At 39.2% G+C, this 20,884-nt stretch overlaps 1 protein-coding gene across 5 annotated transcripts in view; it reads left to right on the top strand.

The window, feature by feature from the left end:
• The window catches only part of ELMO1 (engulfment and cell motility 1), a 585,429-nt gene that overhangs the window by 209,511 nt on the left and 355,034 nt on the right, over window positions 1–20,884 (top strand). For all 5 annotated transcript variants that reach the window (XM_005889093.3, XM_070369538.1, XM_005889094.3 and 2 more), the window contains 2 exons: window positions 6,625–6,724; window positions 15,043–15,194. In XM_005889093.3, the coding sequence (XP_005889155.1) occupies window positions 6,625–6,724; window positions 15,043–15,194 (252 nt within the window). The remainder of the gene's footprint in view (window positions 1–6,624; window positions 6,725–15,042; window positions 15,195–20,884) is intronic.

Raw genomic sequence — 20,884 nt, 5'->3', positions numbered from 1 at the left:
GACGAAATACTGAATCTACACATACGGTTTCAGAAAAGAGAGATGGTGGGGAAAAGTTCCCAATCATTTTATGAGGCCTGTGAAGCTAGTATCACTCTGATAACAAAACCTGACAAAGCTAATTTAGGAAATAAAAATTATAGGCCACCTAATGAACAAAAGTGCAAAACTCCCCAGAAACATATAAACAAATATAATCAAGCAAGGTATAAAGAAGATTTGTGGCAACCAAGATTTATCTCAGAAGAAGTTTAACATCTGAAAATCAGTGACCATGATTTAGAAAAATAAAGGAGAAAACTTAAACAGGAAAACCACCTTTATAGATACAGAAAATAGATAACAGATACAGAAAAAGCATTTCATAGTATCCAACACTCATTCATAAGTATTCTCAGCAATCTGGGAATAGAGGGAACTTCCTCAACCTGATAAAGACTATCTAAGAAAAAAAAAAGCATTATACTTAATGTTGGAAGATGAATCCCCACTCCTCCCACTAAAGATTGGGAATAAGGCAAATATATTCACTTTTTGCACTTCTGGTCAACATTGTACTATAGTTGTTAGCCTTAGCAATAAGTCAACATAGAAATAAAAGACCGTGGTCAGAAAGGAAGAAATAAGGGCTTCCCTGGTGGCTTAATGGTAATGGTAAAGAATCTGCCTGCCAATGCAGGAGACACGGGTTCCACCCCTGATCTGGGAAGATCCCACATGCCAAGGAGCAACGAATCCTGCGTGCCACAGCTGTTGGGCCTATGCTCTAGAGCCCAGGAGCTTAAACTGCTGAGAGCTGCGGGCCTCAGAGCCTGCACTCTGCAGCAAGAGAAGCCACCGCAATGAGAAGCCTGCACACCCCAACTAGAGAGTAGCCCCACTTGCCGCAACTAGAGAAAGCTGCACAGCCACGAAGACGGGGCACAACCCCAAATAAATAAGTCTTTAAAGATACTCATGTTGGAAAAAAAGAAGTAAAATCAACTATCCACAGAAAATCCTAAGGCATTTACAAAGAAATGGCTTGATCTCATAACTGAATTTATCAAAGTTTCAGAGTATAACATCAGTATGTAAAAGGGATATATTTTTATACTTTAATAGCCAACAACTGAAATGTGAAATTTTATAATTTCCATTTACAGACGTCAGAAATGATAAAATTCTTAGGAACTAATGAGACATTAATACCTGTTGTCTGAAAAATAAAAAATATTGCTGGAAGAAATTAATGAAGACCTAAATAAGTAGAGAATACAGCATTTTATGGATTGGAAGACACAGTATTGTTAAGATAGCAATTCTCCCCAAATTAGGTTTAGTGCAATACAGTTTCTAAAAAAGAAATTACGAGTTTTCCTAAAAACTTAAAGGAAATGCATTGGACCTAGAAGAGCCAAAACAATCTTGAAAAACCCATAAAAATCAATAAAGTTGGAAGATTTCATTAACTGACTTAAAGACTTCCTACAAAGTCAGTAATTAACATACTGTGATATTGATATAAAAGGATAGACAGATCCATAGAATAGAATAAAGAGTCTAACATTGATCCACAGCTAAATTTTCAACAAAGGAGCTGAAAGGATGTCTGTTGATATATCGTGCTATGATTCTAAAGGGAATGTCCACTGGGGCAGTTTAGAAATCCATACATTTCTGTGTCTATAAGTTTTACCACACAAATAAAATACTTGGAAAAACTCAACAGGCAAGGTAGAACAAAGTTATATCATTAACTTTGGCAATTACAGATATATTCAGTATGATTTATTAATAACTTTAAAAGTGGTCTTAATTTTCATCTTTTCTCTGCTTCTCTCTTGGGCATGGCACCCAATGAAAACATTTGGAAGCACTATTTGATAAAACTAACAGCATAAAATTTAAATGCTTTGAGATTGGCTGAATTTTCTTGGAAAGAAGATGGTCTCTACTGAATTGATGAGAAACATTTATTTGAATCATTCCAGCACACATGGTGTGTTGGCTGTGACATGGCTCTCGACCAGCATGTAAAGTTTGTAGTCAGCTTAATCTGTCGCAGCCAGTACTGCAAAATCTTTAGCTTAGCACTTTATAAAAAAACAAATAAACTAAACAAATAAAAATGCTCCCCGCATGTGCCATGTGGTTGCTTTATATCTATAATCCTTTTAGCCTTGATCTTCTGCACCCAGCACTGATTTCAGAGACAGGATCTTGGCTCTTGCCTGTCCTCTTTGGAACCTGAATCACTCCTCTAGCAGTGGAAATAAACATCTGTGTCAGGGTTCAATAAGAGCTTTTGTAGCTGCCTCAATTGAGATGAGGTGAGTGAGTCCCTTGATTTGGAAGGTAATAACATTTTAGCACTGCCATCCTTTCCTTGCAACTGAGGATTTAAAGTTGAATTTTGAAAAATGTCTCCCATGGAAAGGTAGTATGCCATCCAGCAACCAGTTATAATGAATTATATATGTCATATATATAGTATATATAATACAATATATTATATACATATTCTATATAATAATATATATGTATATATCATATAATAGATAAAGTATGTTATATATGTACACAGTATATAAGATATACATTATATATACAAGATATTGTATCATATATAATGTGTATAATATATAAAATATATCTAATAACATATTTTATATATTATACATATACATACATATGAATATATAGCATATGTATGTCTAATAACATTAATCTGTAGAGTTTATAATTACATGTGTGTGTGCTCAGTCGTTTCGTCGTGTCCAACTGTTTGCAACCCTATGGACACTAACCCACCAGGCTCCTCTGTCCATGGAATTTTCAAGGCAAGAATACTGGAGTGGGTTGCCAATTCCTCCTCCAGGAGATCATCCTGACTCAGGGATCGAATCCACATCTTCTGTGTCTCCTGCATTATAAGTGGATTTTTTACAGCTGAGCCACTGGGAGAGCCCGCTTATAATTATATATGTGACTCAGATAGTAAAGAATCCTCCTGCCAGGGCAGGAGATACAAGAGACATGGGTTCGATCCCCTCGAAAAGGGACAGCATCCCACTCTAATATTCTTGCCTGGAGAATTCCATGGACAGAGAAGCCTAGCAGGCTATACTCCATGGGGTCGCAAAGAGTCAAAGACGACTGAGTGACTAACACTTTCACTTTCACAAGTATAGAAAGTGTTATTAGATAATAATTATATAAGTATACATTAAGGAAATAGCAACCCGCTCCAGTATTCTTACCTGGATAATCCCACAGACAGAGGAGCCTGGCAAGGTCACAAAGAGTAGGACACTCCTGAGTGACTGAGCACGCATGATATAACATTTATATAAAACTTTTTTGGACCAAGAGAGTGATCCTTGCTCTGGACACGTTGGTGTGTGATGTAAAGAAACTTCTCTCACTTCTCAACCATTGACACTAACTGGTGATTGCCAAGCACAGAAAGCCCTAGGGGCAGTCTCAGAAACAGTGCTCCAATTCCAACCATGGAGATTGAAACACTAGTTCCCCAAAGCAGCTTGGAGATTTGGAAACCAAACAATACTGTTTCTCTTTTTCTGCATCTTTTGCCCCAGGTCCTGGGAGCCTGTCTGAGGAGTCTGTAGGCAGAGTTCTGGGGCATTTGAGGAAGAGGGAGTATCCCAAGATGTCGCTGAGGCCATTTGGATTATGAGTCCATTGAGGGAGGAACAGAGTTCTGTTGCCTTCAGATAATTAGAGCGCATAAGTACAATTTATCTTTTGCTTTTAAAGCAGTTAATGAGGACTGATACTGTCTTTAGTTCAAAATATAGGGAATGTAAAGAAGAGCTTGTTTCTAGCCATGTGTTACTCCTTTTTCTGTTTCCATTGCTTTTCTCTTAGTGACAACACCAAGGCAATGTTTTTACACTGCATGGAACCTATGAATGCCATCCTCCAATGTCATGTACATTTTTTAGCAATTGAGATCTTTCAGCAGGCCAGGTGTAAAGAAATGCAAACCATTCATTATCAGTTGTGTATGTATGTGTGTGCTCAGTCGTGTCGCCGTGAACTGTAGCCCGCCAGGCTCCCCTGTCCATGGAATTTTCCAGGAAAGAATACTGGAGCACTTGCCATTTCTGACTCCAGGTTCATTATCACTTAGTGTTTTTTTTTTCCCCTTTTTTTGAGTAAAAAACTTGTTAATATTGTTTGTGTGTGTGTGTTAGTTGCTCAGTCACGTCCGACTCTTTGTGACCCCTTGGACTGTAGCCCACCAGGCTCCTCTCTCCATAGGGATTCTTGGGGAAAGTATACTGGAGTGAGTTGTCATGTCCTTCTCCAGGGCCTCTTCCTGACCCAGGCATTGAACTGCAGGCAGATACTTTACTGTCTGAGCCACAAGGGAAGTTAGTTAATATTGTTTACCACTAATAATACAACAAAGTAATAAATTACATAATATTGTTCACTAAAAATTCTATACATAATTATGTAATGTTTTCACAGTGATACTAATATCTAATAATCTGTTAATAAATCTTACTAATTGTTTTTATTTCCTGGCTTTCTTATTTTCCTGAAGAAATTTCCTTTTTTTTTTTTGCAAGCTAGTGTTTAGATTTTCTTATGACTCATTGTAGAAGAGTCATTCTGGAATTTTTCTATAACCTTTCTTACTTGTCCTTTTAGTCCATTTTCTACCTGACTATCTACTTTTTTTGTTTTCTTAAAGTGAGCTTGAGTTTTCTGGTTTGGAATTTCTTTTTGGGGCATGATTCTCTGATGCCACCTAGGGGGAACCTGTAAGATGGGGATTGCTTGTCTGTGACTCAGAAAAGTCTTTTAAAAATATATGCTGCTTTTTTAATCTGATTTGAAAGGTTTGGCTTTCCTTGAATTTTTTTTTTTTTCTGGTTCCAAGGACAGAGAATTCTTGTCACAGTGAAGACAGACATTTGAAAATCATGAGCTTCGTGTACCTTTTTAAAATACCTCTTTGCATAATGATGATAACTAATATTCATATGCTGCCTTCCGTGTGTTATACACTGTTCAGAGGGCTGTACGTGTGGTAACTCCTTTTATCTCCCCAGGAATCCTTTGAGTAAAGTATCACCGCCACTAGCCGCATCATTGTCATCCTCTGTTTTAAAAAATGAGGAAACTTGCGCACAGACTGTGTCAGTGACTTGTCCACTTACAGCTGTCCACCTCTGCTGTCTGACTCCAGAAACCACCCACTGAACCATTTCCATCCAGCACATCTCATCCCCTCTGTTGTGTCTGGTGCCTTTGGATTACAGTCCTTGCCTGAGATTCACTTCCTCTTTTGTAGATTTATTTTCAGCATCACAGCTTCTGAGATGATGCAAGATTTCCAAGGTCCTCCATGGAGGCCAGGCTGAGAACACTGGGAAGAAGGGGGACTGCAAAGGTGTTTTAAAAGAAATAGGAGCCAGTTTTCTATTCTGTTCATTGAAAATGAATGGGAAGACTCCATCTAAACACTTTATGAAACTCTGTAAAGTAGCAGTCATGATATATAGGAATCTACAGATTAAAAATCGGAACTACTAAATTTATTTTTAAAAAGTCAAGCATATGAATCAGTATGGTTGTATACAGTATGGAGATTCTGATGGATGTAATTTAATATACCCGAAGAGACAAAACTTACCTTGAGAGTTTTAAGTTAATACTATTATGGTGATAATTTACAGTAGAGGTGAGTTTCTGTAAAAGATTCTCAAAGTTGTTTTGTAAGCACTAGAAACCAGGTTGTTGTCTGGTAAGGGGTGTGGGTGGAGCTATTATAGAAGGCAATTCTTTTACCTGAGTTTGCCTGATCTGTTTAAATTTCTAACTCATTCATGAGGCACTTCCTACAGCTTCTGAATCACAGCAAGTCAATGGCCAGCAAATCGTTATTATCTATAATATTCTAGAAAGATATTCTATAAAGCCTGTTAACTAAAGTTAAAATGCTGGACAGTGTAACATAGAAATTAATATGCTTACTTACATATATGTTTGTATCTGTGAGTGTGTGTATGTGTGTAAATGCACTCACCAAACACACACACACACACACACACAAACACACACACACACACCCCTAGGTATTTATGGGCCACATGAATCTTTTGCAAAGTGCTCATACTTTTAATAGACTTATTTATAACCTTCCCTGTTGGATACCCAGAGATAATAAGAGAAGCGTGTTGCCCTCTTCCTAATATTTGTTTGCTGAGGAGCTTTTTTAAGCTATCATTTTCTGAATGCTTGTATGCTGAACTTTATTCAGTGCTCTACCAGCAGCCCTGTGATGGAACAGATTTCACTATCCAGTTTTTCAGTGGAGAAGACGGTGGCTTAGAGAATCTTAGGGACCCGCTCAGGGGCAACACAGCTCACCTGAGTGAGACTGTGAATCCAGGTCTGTCCCCCAGAGGCCCAGGCTTCTCACTGTGAAGCTACCTGCCTCCTTCCTACTGAGCCACGTGTGTAAGGACGTTGTCTGTGGCCCAGCTGCTTATCCCAGTGATCTTGTCCAGTTCTGCTTGTATTCATCCCTCTAAAGCTCTCTCACTCCCATCTCTCCTTGTGCTGAACTCCTGGCCTATCACCCTCACGCCTCCTTGTGTTTTCCAGCTTTGGAGACATGCTGTCCTTCACCCTGACGGCCTTTGTGGAGCTGATGGACCATGGAATAGTGTCCTGGGATACGTTTTCAGTGGCATTCATTAAGAAGGTAATTCAGATTGTGCTTCCCAAGCTCAAACCACTTGGTTTTCTGCAGATATTTTTCTATGCTTTGAGCTTATTGCAAAGTTGTTTCCTTTAGTTCTTTGTGTTAAAGTGTGAGTGTGATTTTTGATAGTATTATATATATGGTGGTCTGAGGGCCTAAATTCTATATAAAAATGACATTTTCTCCCCAGCGGGATCATAGGAGTTGTACAAGAGAACCCCTAGTTGAGAGAAGTCAAGGTGACATGTTAAAACCCCTCTTCTGGGCTCCATTGTTTTTAAGACCTAACTAGAGTTCCTAGTATCTTTCCTGAACCTTCTCTCCTCAACTAGGTGTTCAGGAGAAGGGAAAGAGGCAAAATATATTGATTGCTACATGACTGGGTCTGAAGCAGAAATGTAAGAGAAAATGGGGTGCTTGGGTCCATGCCTCTTGGGCAGAGTAAGCCTGCTCACTCGTAATCTTGTTGTAGTACGTGTCTCTGGGATCAACTCGTTCAGTTGGTTCCTGCTGTCCTTAGGAGGAAGCTAACAAAGGGGCAGGCAGAGGTGGACCTGGTGTGAGGAGGGAGCAGAAGAGCTCCCCACCATCCCTAGCCGTTGAATAGTAATAAAAACACATCTGCAGATTTACAATTCTCTTTCCAGTCTTCTAACCAAAAATGAATAGCCTTGACTTTTCAACTATTAAACGTAGTGTTAAATCAAGAATCATCATCATTAATTTGTTAACTTATTTTTCCTCTCTTTGTATTTGTGAAATGGTTTATAAATGTATTGGCATCTTTCGTTCTGCTGTTACTGAGACTGAAGAGATATTTGGAATTCATATATTTATCTTACAGGTCTAGATTCCTGGGAAGAATGGTCTAAAATAATTTCAGAGAGTCTTTGTGAAAGCTAGAAAATAAAAACAAAATCCAGGATGAGTCACTTGAGTTTTTAAGAACTTTTACTTTGAAATCATGGTAGACTTATAGAAAATTAAAAAAAAAAAAAAGTACAAAATGTTCCAAATGACCTTCACCCAACTTCCTTAATGATAACATTTTGCATAATAACAGTATTATCAAAACTAGGAAATTAACAGTGCTATAAGACTTATCACCATTAATTGATTTCACCAGTTTTTCTCTGGTTAAGGACTCGAGACTGCATTTAGTTATCATGTCTCCTTAGTGTCTTCCAATATGATCGTTCCTCAGTTTTTCCTTGTCTTTCATGACTGACAGTTTTGAAGAATACTGGTCAGTTATTTTGTAGAATGTCCCTCAGTTTGGGTTTGTTTGATATTTCCCTTAAATCAAGGTTATGCATTTTTGGCAAGAATGTCAGAGAAGTAATGTTGTGCTCTTTTTAGAGGATCACATTAGAATATGTGATGTTGATACCTCTTATTAATGGTGACCTTGATTATGTGGTTGCGACCCAGCAGATACCACTGGGTCTCCCCACTCTGAAGTTACGTCTTTTCCTTTTGAAGTTAATCAGTACCTGGAGGGAGTTACTGCCTTAAACTGAAGAGCATAGGAGAGCCCTTAGTCTGTCGAATGAGGATGTTTGGAATGAAAGTCTCACAGATTGAATACCAGAATGATGTTGTCTATTTATTTCAGGCAAGAACTGTTTGGGAACCCAAGGTCTTCTTGATGTACCTCTGAATCCTTTTTTCTTACGTAAGGGCATAAAGCTGAGAAAAAATGAGTAGTAAGAACTACTCAAGAAAACACAAAAAGAAGGATGAAGCCTCTTTTTGCCTGTATTTATCAGTGGCATGAATTGCTTAGAAAAAAAGAAAGAGAGAGAGAGAAATGAGTGTAGAAGAGAAAGCCAAGGTAATCCAGATGTGTTAGGAAGTACTCTCCTTTGGTGGTGGCAGGTAATAAATATAAGTGTCAGGTTTTAAATGCATTGAAAAATATTACTGTATTTTGTCTCTCCAAGATAAAAGTTCTAGAGAAATGGAGTATTATTTACCCATAAAAGAGTGAAATATTGCCATTTGCAGCAACATGGGTGAACCTAGAGATTATTATACTAAGGGAAGTAAGTCAAACAGAAAAAGACAAATATTATATGATATTACTTGTATGTAGAATCTAAAAAGTAATACAAATGAATGTATTTACAAAACAGAAACAGTCTTATAGAGATGGAAAACAAATTTATGGTTACCGAAGGGGAAAGAGGAGAGGGATAAAGTAGGAGTATGGGATTAACATATATACACTACTATATATAAAATAGGTAAACAATAGGAATATACTATATAGTGCAAGGACCTATATTTAATATCTTCTAGTAACCTGTAATGGAAACGTATCTGAAAAATTAAAAAAAATATGTATGTATATATATACATGGACCTCCCAGGTAGGGCAGTGGTAAAGAATTCTCCTGCCAGTGCAGGAGATGAGAGTTGAATCCCTCTCTCAGGAAGAGCCCCTGGAGAAGGAAATGACAATCTACTCCAGTATTCTTGCCTGGAGAAACCCGTAGACAGAGAAGTCTGGAGGTCTGTAGTCCATAGAATCGCAGTCAGACTTGACTGAGAGATTGAGCACCCCCACACATGCACGTAAATACATATAAAACTGAATGACTTTGCTGTACTAAAACTAATGCAACACTGTAACTCAACTATATTTCCAATTACAAAAAAAAGTTCTTGGGAGGCAACTTTAAATCTGAAGATACTGGGTTTTGCAGATATTTTTTATACTTAAAATTTTTAAATTCATTCTGGATTTATGGTGGGCTTTTCTTTTCTACTTTCAAATTGCTTTGCTTCTTTGATATTATAGCCTTTTTTGCTATAAAAACAATGCTGTTCGCAACGTGAATTCCTTGAAATTAGGTTGTGCTTTCAGCAACACTATCTCTTGATTCCTGTAGCAATCCTTTGCAGAAGAGAGCAGTAAGTGTGTGTTCCTGGTCAGGAGGGGAGGACACAGTGGCTTGGGGAGGTAGAGTGAGGTTATGGAGAGTGGGGTGTCGTTGGCCCCCCATTTCAGGGCTCCCTCCCGCATCAGCATGTACCTGCACTTTAAATGTTGGAAAGAAGAGATTCTGAAGGACAGAAGAGCAGACTTGTTGAAAGAGCATAGCCTCTTGTTCAGCCCTCCCTGACCTCACTGGGGCAGAGTTAACTGATTTCTTCTGCTCTCCATTCTCCTTGAATCTTGTACATGCCCCTGTTCCATCACTTATCACTCTCCTATGAATTTTTTGTTCTTTTGATTGGCTCTCCCAAGACCATGAGTCCAAGAAAGCTAGGATGGAACCATGGCTTTCTTCTGGCCTCTCTCCTCAGGGCGTGGCATTGAGTCAGACCTTAATACATTTCTGTGAAAATGAATAAATGAAATTTGCTTTGGAAGTATTTTTCTAAACTCTAAAACTTGAAGGAAAAAAAAAAAGAATACAGTGCCACCATATTTAAAATATATTTCAAGTAAAACTTCAGCCATGAATGGAAAGGAATTACAAAGGTATCTTTCTTTAAATGGGAGATGTGGTTAAAGAGACTGACAATAATCTAATTTTCTAACTGCTTATGAAAATGGTTTTCGCTCATTGAAATTAACCAAAAAATCATATTAGATTCAGGGAAGCAAAGACTAGCAGTCTTGGCAGTTTAAATTAAACATTGAGTATTTTTCAGAAGACAACATGTTTATAATGTATTCCAGCCTCATTCCTAGCCATTCTATTTCCTTGCATTGCTACTTCGAGCTCTACTCCTTATGTGAATTTTAAAAAGTGGTCATCAGAAAATGACTTTATAATTGAAAGTTTTTGTAAGGTTATCTTTTTATTCATTAGCTGGATCAAATTCAGCACTTTGACAACCCAGGAATTGTATACAGGCAACTGTCTTTTAAATGGAGCTTTATCTAGACAAAAATCAGCTAGGAAATGTGCTGACAAAAGATGCTTATCTCTGTGGTCCAGACTTGGCTTCCTATTAATGCCAAATTCATACGACTTTGGAGAAATATTTTTTCCCTGCCAGCCCTGATATCCTTCTCTGCTATCTATTTTGTTATGTGTGGATCTCGAGTCTAGTTTACAAAGTTTTTCTGTAATAAGAAATATCATTTCATGAACACTTTGAAACTTGGAATCCCTTGATGCCAGTCTTTAATGTTGCTGCTTTTTAAAGATTTGGTGACTTAGAGAGAGGGTCAGAAGGCATGGGGAAGAAAGAAATGAAATAAAAGAAAAACAACCTAGAACTTTCTGTGTTACGAGTTGGTTTTACCCTGGCCAAGTATAACATCAGAGCCTTTTCTTGGAAGGAAAGTTTTATACAAATGCTCTTGAAACCTTAGCTCTGCAGGAGGGCCTGGTTCACTCTGCAGTATTTTCAGTGCCTAGATAAACATCCAGCCAATTTCAGTTTAGAGACCCAGTCATTTTTGCCTCTTAAAAGCTTGAGAGATTTATGGACCACTGCCTGAATAACTTAAAATATGGGAGAGGGGCTCCATGTTCTCCATGTATCTTTTCAGTTTTGATAACAGAGGATAATTTCAAGGTCTCTTTCTAAGTAATTCAAAGTGTTTCTGTGATTTTAAAAAGTTGTATTACTGATTTCATACACTGTGATGCCCCTTAACTTCTTAAAAGTCACCCAAATATTCCTATGTTTTATCTAAGTAGCACCTTTATTTATTTATTTTTCTTTTAATTTTTATTTTTTTAACACTGAAAACATTTTTGATTGGGGTATAGCCAATTAACAATGTTGTGATAGTTTCAGGTATACAGTGAAGGGACTCTGCCATGCGTATACATGTATCCATTCTTCCCCAAACACCCCTCCCATCCAGGGGTGTTAGCACATAACACTGAGCAATTCCACGTGCTGTACAGTAGGTTTTTGTTGGTTATCCATTTTAAATATGGCATTGTGTGTATAACTTTCCCAAAGTTCTAGGTAGCACTTTAAAAATGAGTGGAAGCATGTGGAAGTAATAGATATCATTATTGTTAGCTCCTCCTCCTTCTTTTTCTCTCTGATACAGACCTACCTTCAAGAACCTGTACTTTGACAGGTTTAGGCTGGTTCACCCATGTTGGCCAAAGTACAGAAATGCAGCTGGAAAAAATTTAAAGGCAAAGGAAGTCATGATTGATTTTGAGGAAGACAAGGGAAATTAAAATTTAACAAGATGATTTTTAACCTTCTATAGCTATACTGCGATCTGTAGTTTTTAAACTAGACATAGAAAGTAACATTTAAACTTTCACAAAGTTGTCCATTCACCAATGAGGACAGTCATCATGTTTGCTCAGTCAGCCCTGATACCTTGTTTATTAGTATTCATTAGATGAAAGTATTGGGTCATTTAAATGTCAAGCTGAAATTACTGATAAATAAGCCAAAAGATAGAAGTTAGTTTCAAAAGACAACTAGTATCTCCTACAGAATTGTACATTAGACTCTAAAGAGTCAGATGCATGCTTTCTTGAGTATTTCCAGAAAGGAAATACTGTCAAGGCATATTTACAGAAGTAGAGGGTAAATTTGTATCAGAGGGAAATCTTGAATATAGAGGAAATTGAAGAAGCTGCTGTCATAGTAACCCAGGAATGAGCTGGACCATGTTCCAATGTGCATATATGACTTCATGTATGTGAGACGGTAGATGTTGCACAGAGCTTCTTTGGTGGCTTAGATGGTAAAGAACCTACCTGCAATACAGGAGACCCAAGTTCAGTCCCTGGGTTGGAAAGATCCCCTGGAGAAGGGAATGGCAACCCACTCCAGTATTCTTGCCTGGAGAATTCAATGGACGAAGAGCCTGGTGGGTTACAGTCCATGGAATCACAAAGAGTCAGACACAGCTGAGCGACTAACACTTTCAGACATTGCAAATGTGTTCACAGAGACAGAAAGTAGGGAACTGGGACTATTTATCACTAATGATCGTGGCAAACTTGGAGAAAGGTGATACTTGAGAAAAGGGGAATAGGAAAGAAGTCAGTGAGATTGATTTTTAGCCCATTTAATTTTAGACTTTAGAATATCTAAGTGGACTTATACTTTTGGATGCCAAGAATAAGCATGTAACATGCTGCTGCTGCTGCTGCTGCTAAGGCGCTTCAGTCGTGTCCGACCCTGTGCGACCCCATAGACAGCAGCCCACCAGGCTCCCCCGTCCCTGGGATTCTCCCAGCAAGAACACTGGAGTGGGTTGCCATTTCCTTCTTCAATGCATGAAAGTGAAAAGTGAAAGTGAAGTCGCTCAGTCGTGTCCGACTCTTAGCGACCCCATGGACTGCAGCCTACCAGGCTCCTCCGTCCATGGGATTTTCCAGACAAGAGTACTGGAGTGGGTTGCCATTGCCTTCTCTGACATACTTCATAGTAAATGACTGTTGTGTGTCCATCTTTGCTAGATTATAAGGTCCTTGAAGTTAAAAAGCATGTGGCTTTGCTCATCTCTTGATTTCCAGATCCTAGGTCAGTGCAAGCCTGTTTTGTAGTACATGGTCAACACCTATTACCTGAATGAATGAAAAGAGGGGATGAAGGCAAGAGGGTGGAGGAGGGGGTTTGGTCATAAACTTTCAACTAGAAGATTCTCCACAGAGTCTTAAAGGTACATCCAAATTTACTACATGGAAATAAGAATAGGAGCATGGAAGGAAAATAGAATCAGTGCCAAGAAATCAGTGGTATTGTCAACATATTTCTTTATAAGTTCTTCTCTTTTCCAATAAGTGTCAAAAATTGTACTGGGATCATGAAAAGTGTTTGGTGTGGCATTGATGAGGAAGTCAAGGAATTAATATTGGATTTAGAAGAGGTCTAAGTTAGGCATTAACCCTAAGCACAGCATGAGGGTCACTGGATTTTTGTGAGAGATAGATGGACTTAGGGAAAGAAAAGTGGCCTCATCGTGGTAGATCTGATAGGAGAATAGACCCAGACAGTGAGGATTAAGGCAGGGGCTTGCCAGGGACAGTAAACACATTGAAGAAGTTTATTAGCTGTGAAAGGAGCTAAAGCAGTCTTTTGAGAATCTTAAAAATCTCATACTCTTCCTATAGTCTGTATTATAAAATAATACCCTTTTGGAATATACTAGTATAATGTTACTTTATTTCTTTATGTCACATATTTTCTATCTCCTAAATCCAGGTGTATCTGGAGGCAGAGAGCATACTGATAACTGTACTTGCCCACCTCTGTTTTTCACTGTACCCTCTGCTTTCACTGGGGAGTCATTGGGCTAAAAATGGTTGAGCTGGTAACTGTAAGTTGCCATGGTGCCTTTGAATTTTATCTTGTGCAAAGATGAAGAGGGAATGAGGAGAAGGGGTCAATGCAATAGCAAAAAGGGAAATATTCGTTGATAAGGGGAAGCTATAAGTGTCAATTTGTCATGGAACCAAATAGCTTTTAAGAAAGCAGTCATTATGATGATATAATAATAGCATTTTAATGTGAGTTGTCAACAAACAGTAATAACATTTAATGAGGCCTCTAAAATAAAACCTTTATGGTACCCATGTGTTTGGGTTTCTGTGATCCATTATTCTAACCCTTATTTTACTTCCCTCTTACATTCTGATTTATTATGTTTGAGGCTTTAGTGATGAATTCCTAAGGGAATGTATTTTAGAGCTTAAACGACTATTTTAACTTTTAGCACTTCTGATTTAATTGGTTTCCTGTTTGCTAAATTTGAGAGTGATTAGAAGAATTTATTTTAACCATAAGAAATGGAAAGAATGGGGGAAAGAGTGCTTCACTGAGGAATAAAAAGGAGATTAGCCAGTGACTGAAAAGTTGCCAGTTGAACTGTGTTGACAAGTGTGATTTGTGTGAGTCCCTTAAGAATGTAACAGAAGCATAGTAAGAACATAAAAGCCATGGGTTGTATGGGTGAAGGAGTAGCCTGAAAATGGGAGGCAATGGCTATTAGTATATGTTGAAATTGCTGTCTCAAAGAAACACAAGAGTTCTTACAATATATGTGTTGAAATTATCTGCCCCTGAAAGCTGAAACTCAGACGAACCATTCCAAAAACACCAGACAGAATAATTCTTTGAAACCATCTCCTTTCTAAAATTGCTTATTACCAAATTAGAGAAATAGGCCATAAATAGAGGTTTGTAATAAGGTGGTGAACAGTCATTGTTGACACTACATTTCTGGCTATCCTGCTATAATTCCAGGTACTTCTCACACTGAATAGCTGGTGTTTCTTAAATGAGCTACCGATTGACTTCATTTGCTCCCTTCTCTGCTTCTCTGCTCTGCTTAGCGTGAGTAATCAATTGTGTCTCTCTCGGGTTTTCAGATAGCAAGTTTTGTCAACAAGTCGGCCATAGATGTCTCCATCCTGCAACGGTCCTTGGCCATTCTGGAGTCCATGGTGCTCAACAGCCACGACCTCTATCAGAAGGTGGCACAGGAGATCACCATCGGCCAACTCATTCCGCATCTCCAAGGGTGAGCAAGATCAACGCTGCCACAGGGGGAGGGAACGTTCTTCAGGCAGACAGCTCCCATGATGGTTTGGTATTGGTTTCATTAAATATATACAGAAAAAGAATCTTGATCTGTTATATAATCAAACCATGCCTCATGTTTGTCCCCCATCACACTGACATGACACAGTGACTTGCCCTGGGTGCGCCCCTTGCCTCTTCTTGAGACTAGTGTGTCCCTAGTGCCTTGGTCGGAGAAGGCAATGGCGCCCCACTCCAGCACTCTTGCTTGGAAAATCCCATGGACGGAGGAGTCTGGTGGGCCGAAGTCCATGGGGTCGCTAAGAGTCGGGCACGACTGAGCGACTTCACTTTCACTTTTCACTTTCATGCACTGGAGAAGGAAATGGCAACCCACTCCAGTGTTCTTGCCTGGAGAATCCTAGGGACGGGGGAGCCTGGTGGGCTGCCGTCTATGGGGTCGTACAGGGTCGGACACGACTAAAGTGGCTTAGCAGCAATGCCTTGGTAGGGACTCAGTTCTGATAAATGTTGCTAGATAGTGTAGAGCTTTTCTTTTAATAAGATACAATAAAGCAATTTGTTCTCTTACAATCTCAATAGAGTCTTTATCCTTAATCATACAGTATTTTCTGCAATACGAGAATTTTCATAGTTAATTAGGAGTTTTTAAAGCCAGACTTCTTTATTTGTCTCCAGGTGATTACAATAACCTTTTTCTAGTGTATTTTATAAAATACAAAATTTTAAGACGCTTGAGCTATGAGATAGCTGCCCTAGCAGCCTTGGGTTTTGGGGGAATCTCTCCTCCCCACTCTTAGATAACTAGCAAGGTTGCCTCTGATGATACCAGCCTGAGAAGGAATCCTTGTAGGATGCCACTTGATCAATGAAAGTATTTTGGATCGCAGGTGGCAAGAAGCATCCTGACTAGGACAGGGAGTTTATTGAAAGGATACTGGCGTGTTTTATAGAACCGAGGAATGACTTGAGTAGCTAAGCCTTGGGAAGGACAGAAACTATGGCTTCCTTGGAGTTCTCACAACAGGCCTTTTCTCTGGTATATTGGCTGGCAGTAATGTGACTTGGCTCCCAGTAAGTGCTGCCCCTGCTCTCTCAGGTCACACTGGCAGATTTTCAAGAGGAAACCTGATTGGCCTGTTTGGGTTGCGGGTGTAGAATGGGGATTCAAGGGAGTATTCAGTAGTTCTCAGTATACCAAAAATGTTGACTATGTGTTTAAATTAAACTTTATATTAAACTACCAAAATGCATTAGATGTTTCCTTCGTTTGGGGGTAGGAGATGGTTGACTAGAGTGTAAAATTGTAAGTCACACAAGCTATAGACTGTGGCCTCGGGGAAAATTAGCCCATGCTCTAAAATGATGATTTTGTGTGAACTCATGCTGGAAATGGTACCAATTTCACGTGTCCCTGAATGCGACCTGTATCAACTTAAAAGTCTGTGTCTTTCCTCTGAATCTCAAGGGCATCATTGTGCACTTACAGTGCACTTTGCCAAGAGGAGAGTTTCTTATTTGCCAAGCGCTGTACTAAAGGTTTTATGTGCATTACCTCATTTTATCCTAAAAGCAGCTCCTTGAAATGAGTGTGTTTTTACCCAGCGTTCCAGATGAGGAAGCTGTGTAGGGACACCCCGTGAACTTGTCCAAGGCCACACAGCCAGCCAGTGGGGCACTGGGCTTAGAATTTCATCCTTCCTGAGGCTGTGTGTGATAAGCTCTGCCTCTTCCTCAGTTATCTCTAAATGTAGCTCTCTGGCCTCTGCTCTTTGTTTATGCCTTGGGTCCTTCTTATTTACTATTTATGCTGTGCTGTGCTTAATATTTACTATTTACCATGCACCTAACTGTAGATCTTGGCTTCATTTGGAATTTCTGATTTCATTCCTGTGAAAAGCAAATTTGTAAACATAAAAACCTATCCTTCTTGTTCTTTGAAGTTTCTAGTTGAAAATAGATTTTTAGAATATGTAATATTGCCATGGAGACAAAGCAGTTTCCTCTATAATAAGCCCAAGAATGTGGGGACACCCAGGACTGTTCCCAGATGTACTTCATGCATCAGACAGAGAATTACACACACACAAACACACTGGTCCATATTTTTAACTCTAATAGAGGAGAGAGGAAGAGAGCCAGCTGGCCACCTATATCTCTGGGTGAGTGTGTTTTGTCCGGCTAGCAATAGTAATTGTCTCCTCATGTGTTTCCAGCTTTTCATGGTTGAAATACACAGTGCTGACTGCATTCTCTGGGTCCTGCCTTTCTCTCTCACCTTTTTTGGGGCAATAATCATGACCCTTATCATGGTCTCACTGAGGGGTGGTCTTTTCTTTTTTTTTTTTTTTTTTTTTTATAGCAACATGAATCCAGGTGATATTTGCTCAGCATGAATGTAGTATGAGTAATATAAGTCACTATGTCTTGGAAACCTAATTCCTTACATACCGTTAAATAATTTAAGTTGAATGATCTTTGATTGTCTTGCTTCATTCATTTCATTCATCCATTCAGCAAATCATTATTGTCCAAAAAAGATTACTTCAGTTTGCTCAAACCACAACTATGGTTATTGTTTGACCGTAACCACAGAAACATTTTGTGACTAGCTTTATATTAGAACCTAATGTACTGCTTATCCTAAATTGTTGACATTATGAAGCTAAGAAAAGCAGACTATTTTAGGATTGACCATGGATGGTATCTACATATTTTAGGCACAAATATTATAAATCATATATCTAATAAGGGATTTTTTTTTTTTTAGATGAGCTCACACTTTATTGGTTGCATCAACAATAAATCCAATAGTATGTCTAGAAGTGGAAAACCATGCTTATTTCCATTCTCAGAAAATGCACAACATGTCTAAGGATTTAAGGGTTCTTTGCAACAATTCCATGCCCTATTCCTCCCACACTGGGTCCTCAAGCTGAAAGTACAAGTTCGGGAAATGGTACCCATAGAGTTTCTCCTCTCTTATTTTCATTTTTTTTTTTTTAATGTCTATCACAGGGCTACCATTAGGATTAAATAAGACAAAGTATGTGAAATTGCCCTGCATATCACCTGCTCAATATGGGATTTCAGTGGTGATTTTTTTTTTTTTTTATTGCCGTACCTCATTTTACTGTGCTTTGCTTTAGTGAGCTTTATAGATACATGTTGTTTTTTTTTTTTCCTTGTTAATTTTCTGTTTAGTTGATCTATCCATAAGTGTGAGTGGGGTATTAAAGTCTCCCACTATTATTGTGTTATTGTTAATTTCTCCTTTCATACTTGTTAGGATTTGTCTTACATACTGCGGTGCTCCCATGTTGGGTGGATATATATTTATAATTGTTATATCTTCTACTTGGATTGATCCTTTGATCATTATGTAGTGACCTTCTTTGTCTCTTTTCACAGCCTTTGTTTTAAAGTCTAATTTATCTGATACGAGTATTGTGACTCCTGCTTTCTTTTGGTCCCAATTTGCATGGAAAATCTTTTTCCAGCCCTTCACTTTCAGTCTGTATGTGTCCCCTGTTTTGAGGTGGGTCTCTTGTAGACAACATATGTAGGGGTCTTGTTTTTGTATCCATTCAGCCAGTCTTTGTCTTTTGGTTGGGGCATTCAACCCATTTACGTTTAAGGTAATTACTAATAAGTATGATCCCGTTGCCATTTACTTTATTGTTCTGGATTCGAGTTTATACACCATTTTTGTGTTTCCTGTCTAGAGAATATCCTTTAGTATTTGTTGAGAGCTGGTTTGGTGGTGCAAAATTCTCTCAGCTTTTGCTTGTCTGAAAAGCTTTTGATTTCTCCTTCATACTTGAATGAAATCCTTGCTGGGTACAATAATCTGGGCTGTAGGTTATTTTCTTTCATCATTTTAAGTATGTCTTGCCATTCCCTCCTGGCTTGAAGAGTTTCTATTGAAAGATCAGCTGTTATCCTTATGGGAATTCCTTGTGTGTTATTTGTTGTTTTTTCCTTGCTGCTTTTAATATTTGTTCTTTGTGTTTGATCTTTGTTAATTTGATTAATATGTGTCTTGGGGTGTTTCTCCTTGGGTTTATCCTGTTTGGGACTCTCTGGGTTTCTTGGACTTGGGTGATTATTTCCTTCCCCATTTTAGGGAAGTTTTCAACTATTATCTCCTCAAGTATTTTCTCATGGTCTTTCTTTTTGTCTTCTTCTTCTGGAACCCCTATGATTCAATGTTGTAGCGTTTAATATTGTCCTGGAGGTCTCTGAGATTGTCCTCATTTCTTTTAATTCGCTTTTTCTTTTATCCTCTCTGATTCATTTATTTCTACCATTCTATCTTCTAATTCACTAATCCTATCTTCTGCCTGTTATTCTACTATTTGTTGGCTCCAGAGTGTTTTTAATTTCATTTATTGCATTATTCATTATATATTGACTCTTTTTATTTCTTCTAGGTCCTTGTTAAACTTTTCTTGCATCTTCTCAATCCTTGTCTCCAGGCTATTTATCTGTGATTCCATTTTAATTTCAAGATTTTGGATCAATTTCACTATCATTATTTGGAATTCTTTATCAGGTAGATTCCCTATCTCTTCCTCTTTTGTTTGGTTTGGTGGGCATTTATCCTGTTCTTTTTATCTGCTGGGTATTCCTCTGTCTCTTCATCTTGTTTAAATTGCTGAGTTTGGGAGTCCTTTCTGTATTCTGGCAGTTTGTGGAGTTCTCTTTATTGTGGCGTTTCCTCGCTGTGTGTGGGTATGTAGAGGTGGCTTGTCAAGGTTTCCTGGTTAGGGAAGCTTGTGTCGGTGTTCTGATGGGTGGAGCTGTATTTCTTTCTCTTTGTTCAGTCGCTATGGGGGGAGGGAGGGAGGGATGCTGCAAACAAATGACACTGGCGTGCGCCGCAGTGCCTCAGCCACACTGGGTCTGCCCCGCTCACGGCGGCGTGTAGCCTCCTGCCCACACTGCTCAGGCTCTAGGTTGTTTCGCGGGAACAATCCGAGGCTGGCCCTGGGTTGCATGCACCTCCCAGGTCCAAGCTGCTCAGGTTCAGGCACTCAGGTAGTCCTCAGAGGCGCAGACTCAGTTGGGGCTGCGTTTTGTGCTCTTCCCAGGTCCGAGCAGCTCAGGTGATGAGGTGTTTGGCGGCGCCAATGCTGCGACTTATCGCCTCCCTGCCACTTGGTTATCTGGGTGTAAAACGGCGCACCTTCTCAGGCAGATGTTAACCGCCCAGACCCCAATAAGTTTTAGTTAGCAAAGAAGCCAGTTTTATAGATAATGTCTCTCTGGGGCTGCGATTGCCCCCTTCCGGCTCTGGCTGCCTGTCACCGAGGGGGAAGGTTTGCAGCCGGCTACCTCTGTTTAGTCCTTTGTTCCGTGCGCGCGGGCTGGCGGTGTCTTAGGTTAGGGCTGGCTTTTCGCATGGTAGATATCCCACAGTCTGGTTTGCTAGCCCAAATTATTTCGCTCAGATAGTGCTCAAGGTATTCAGGCCAGATTCTTACTCTCAGCGATGCAGCCCGCGCCTGCGCCCCTGCCCAACCCCGCTTGCTAATGGCGGATGCAGGCGTCTGCGCTGCTTCTCCGCTGGAGGAGTTACCGTAGGGCTCGCAATCTGCGAGTTTTAATTGTTTATTTATTTTTCTCCCTGTTATGTTGTCCTCTGTGCTTCCAAAGCTCGCACGGATT

Source organism: Bos mutus, chromosome 4, assembly GCF_027580195.1.
Source record: "Bos mutus isolate GX-2022 chromosome 4, NWIPB_WYAK_1.1, whole genome shotgun sequence".
NCBI lineage: Eukaryota > Metazoa > Chordata > Mammalia > Artiodactyla > Bovidae > Bos > Bos mutus.
The sequence above is the reverse complement of the archived record's forward strand: the minus strand, read 5'-3'. Positions and strand labels throughout refer to the sequence as shown.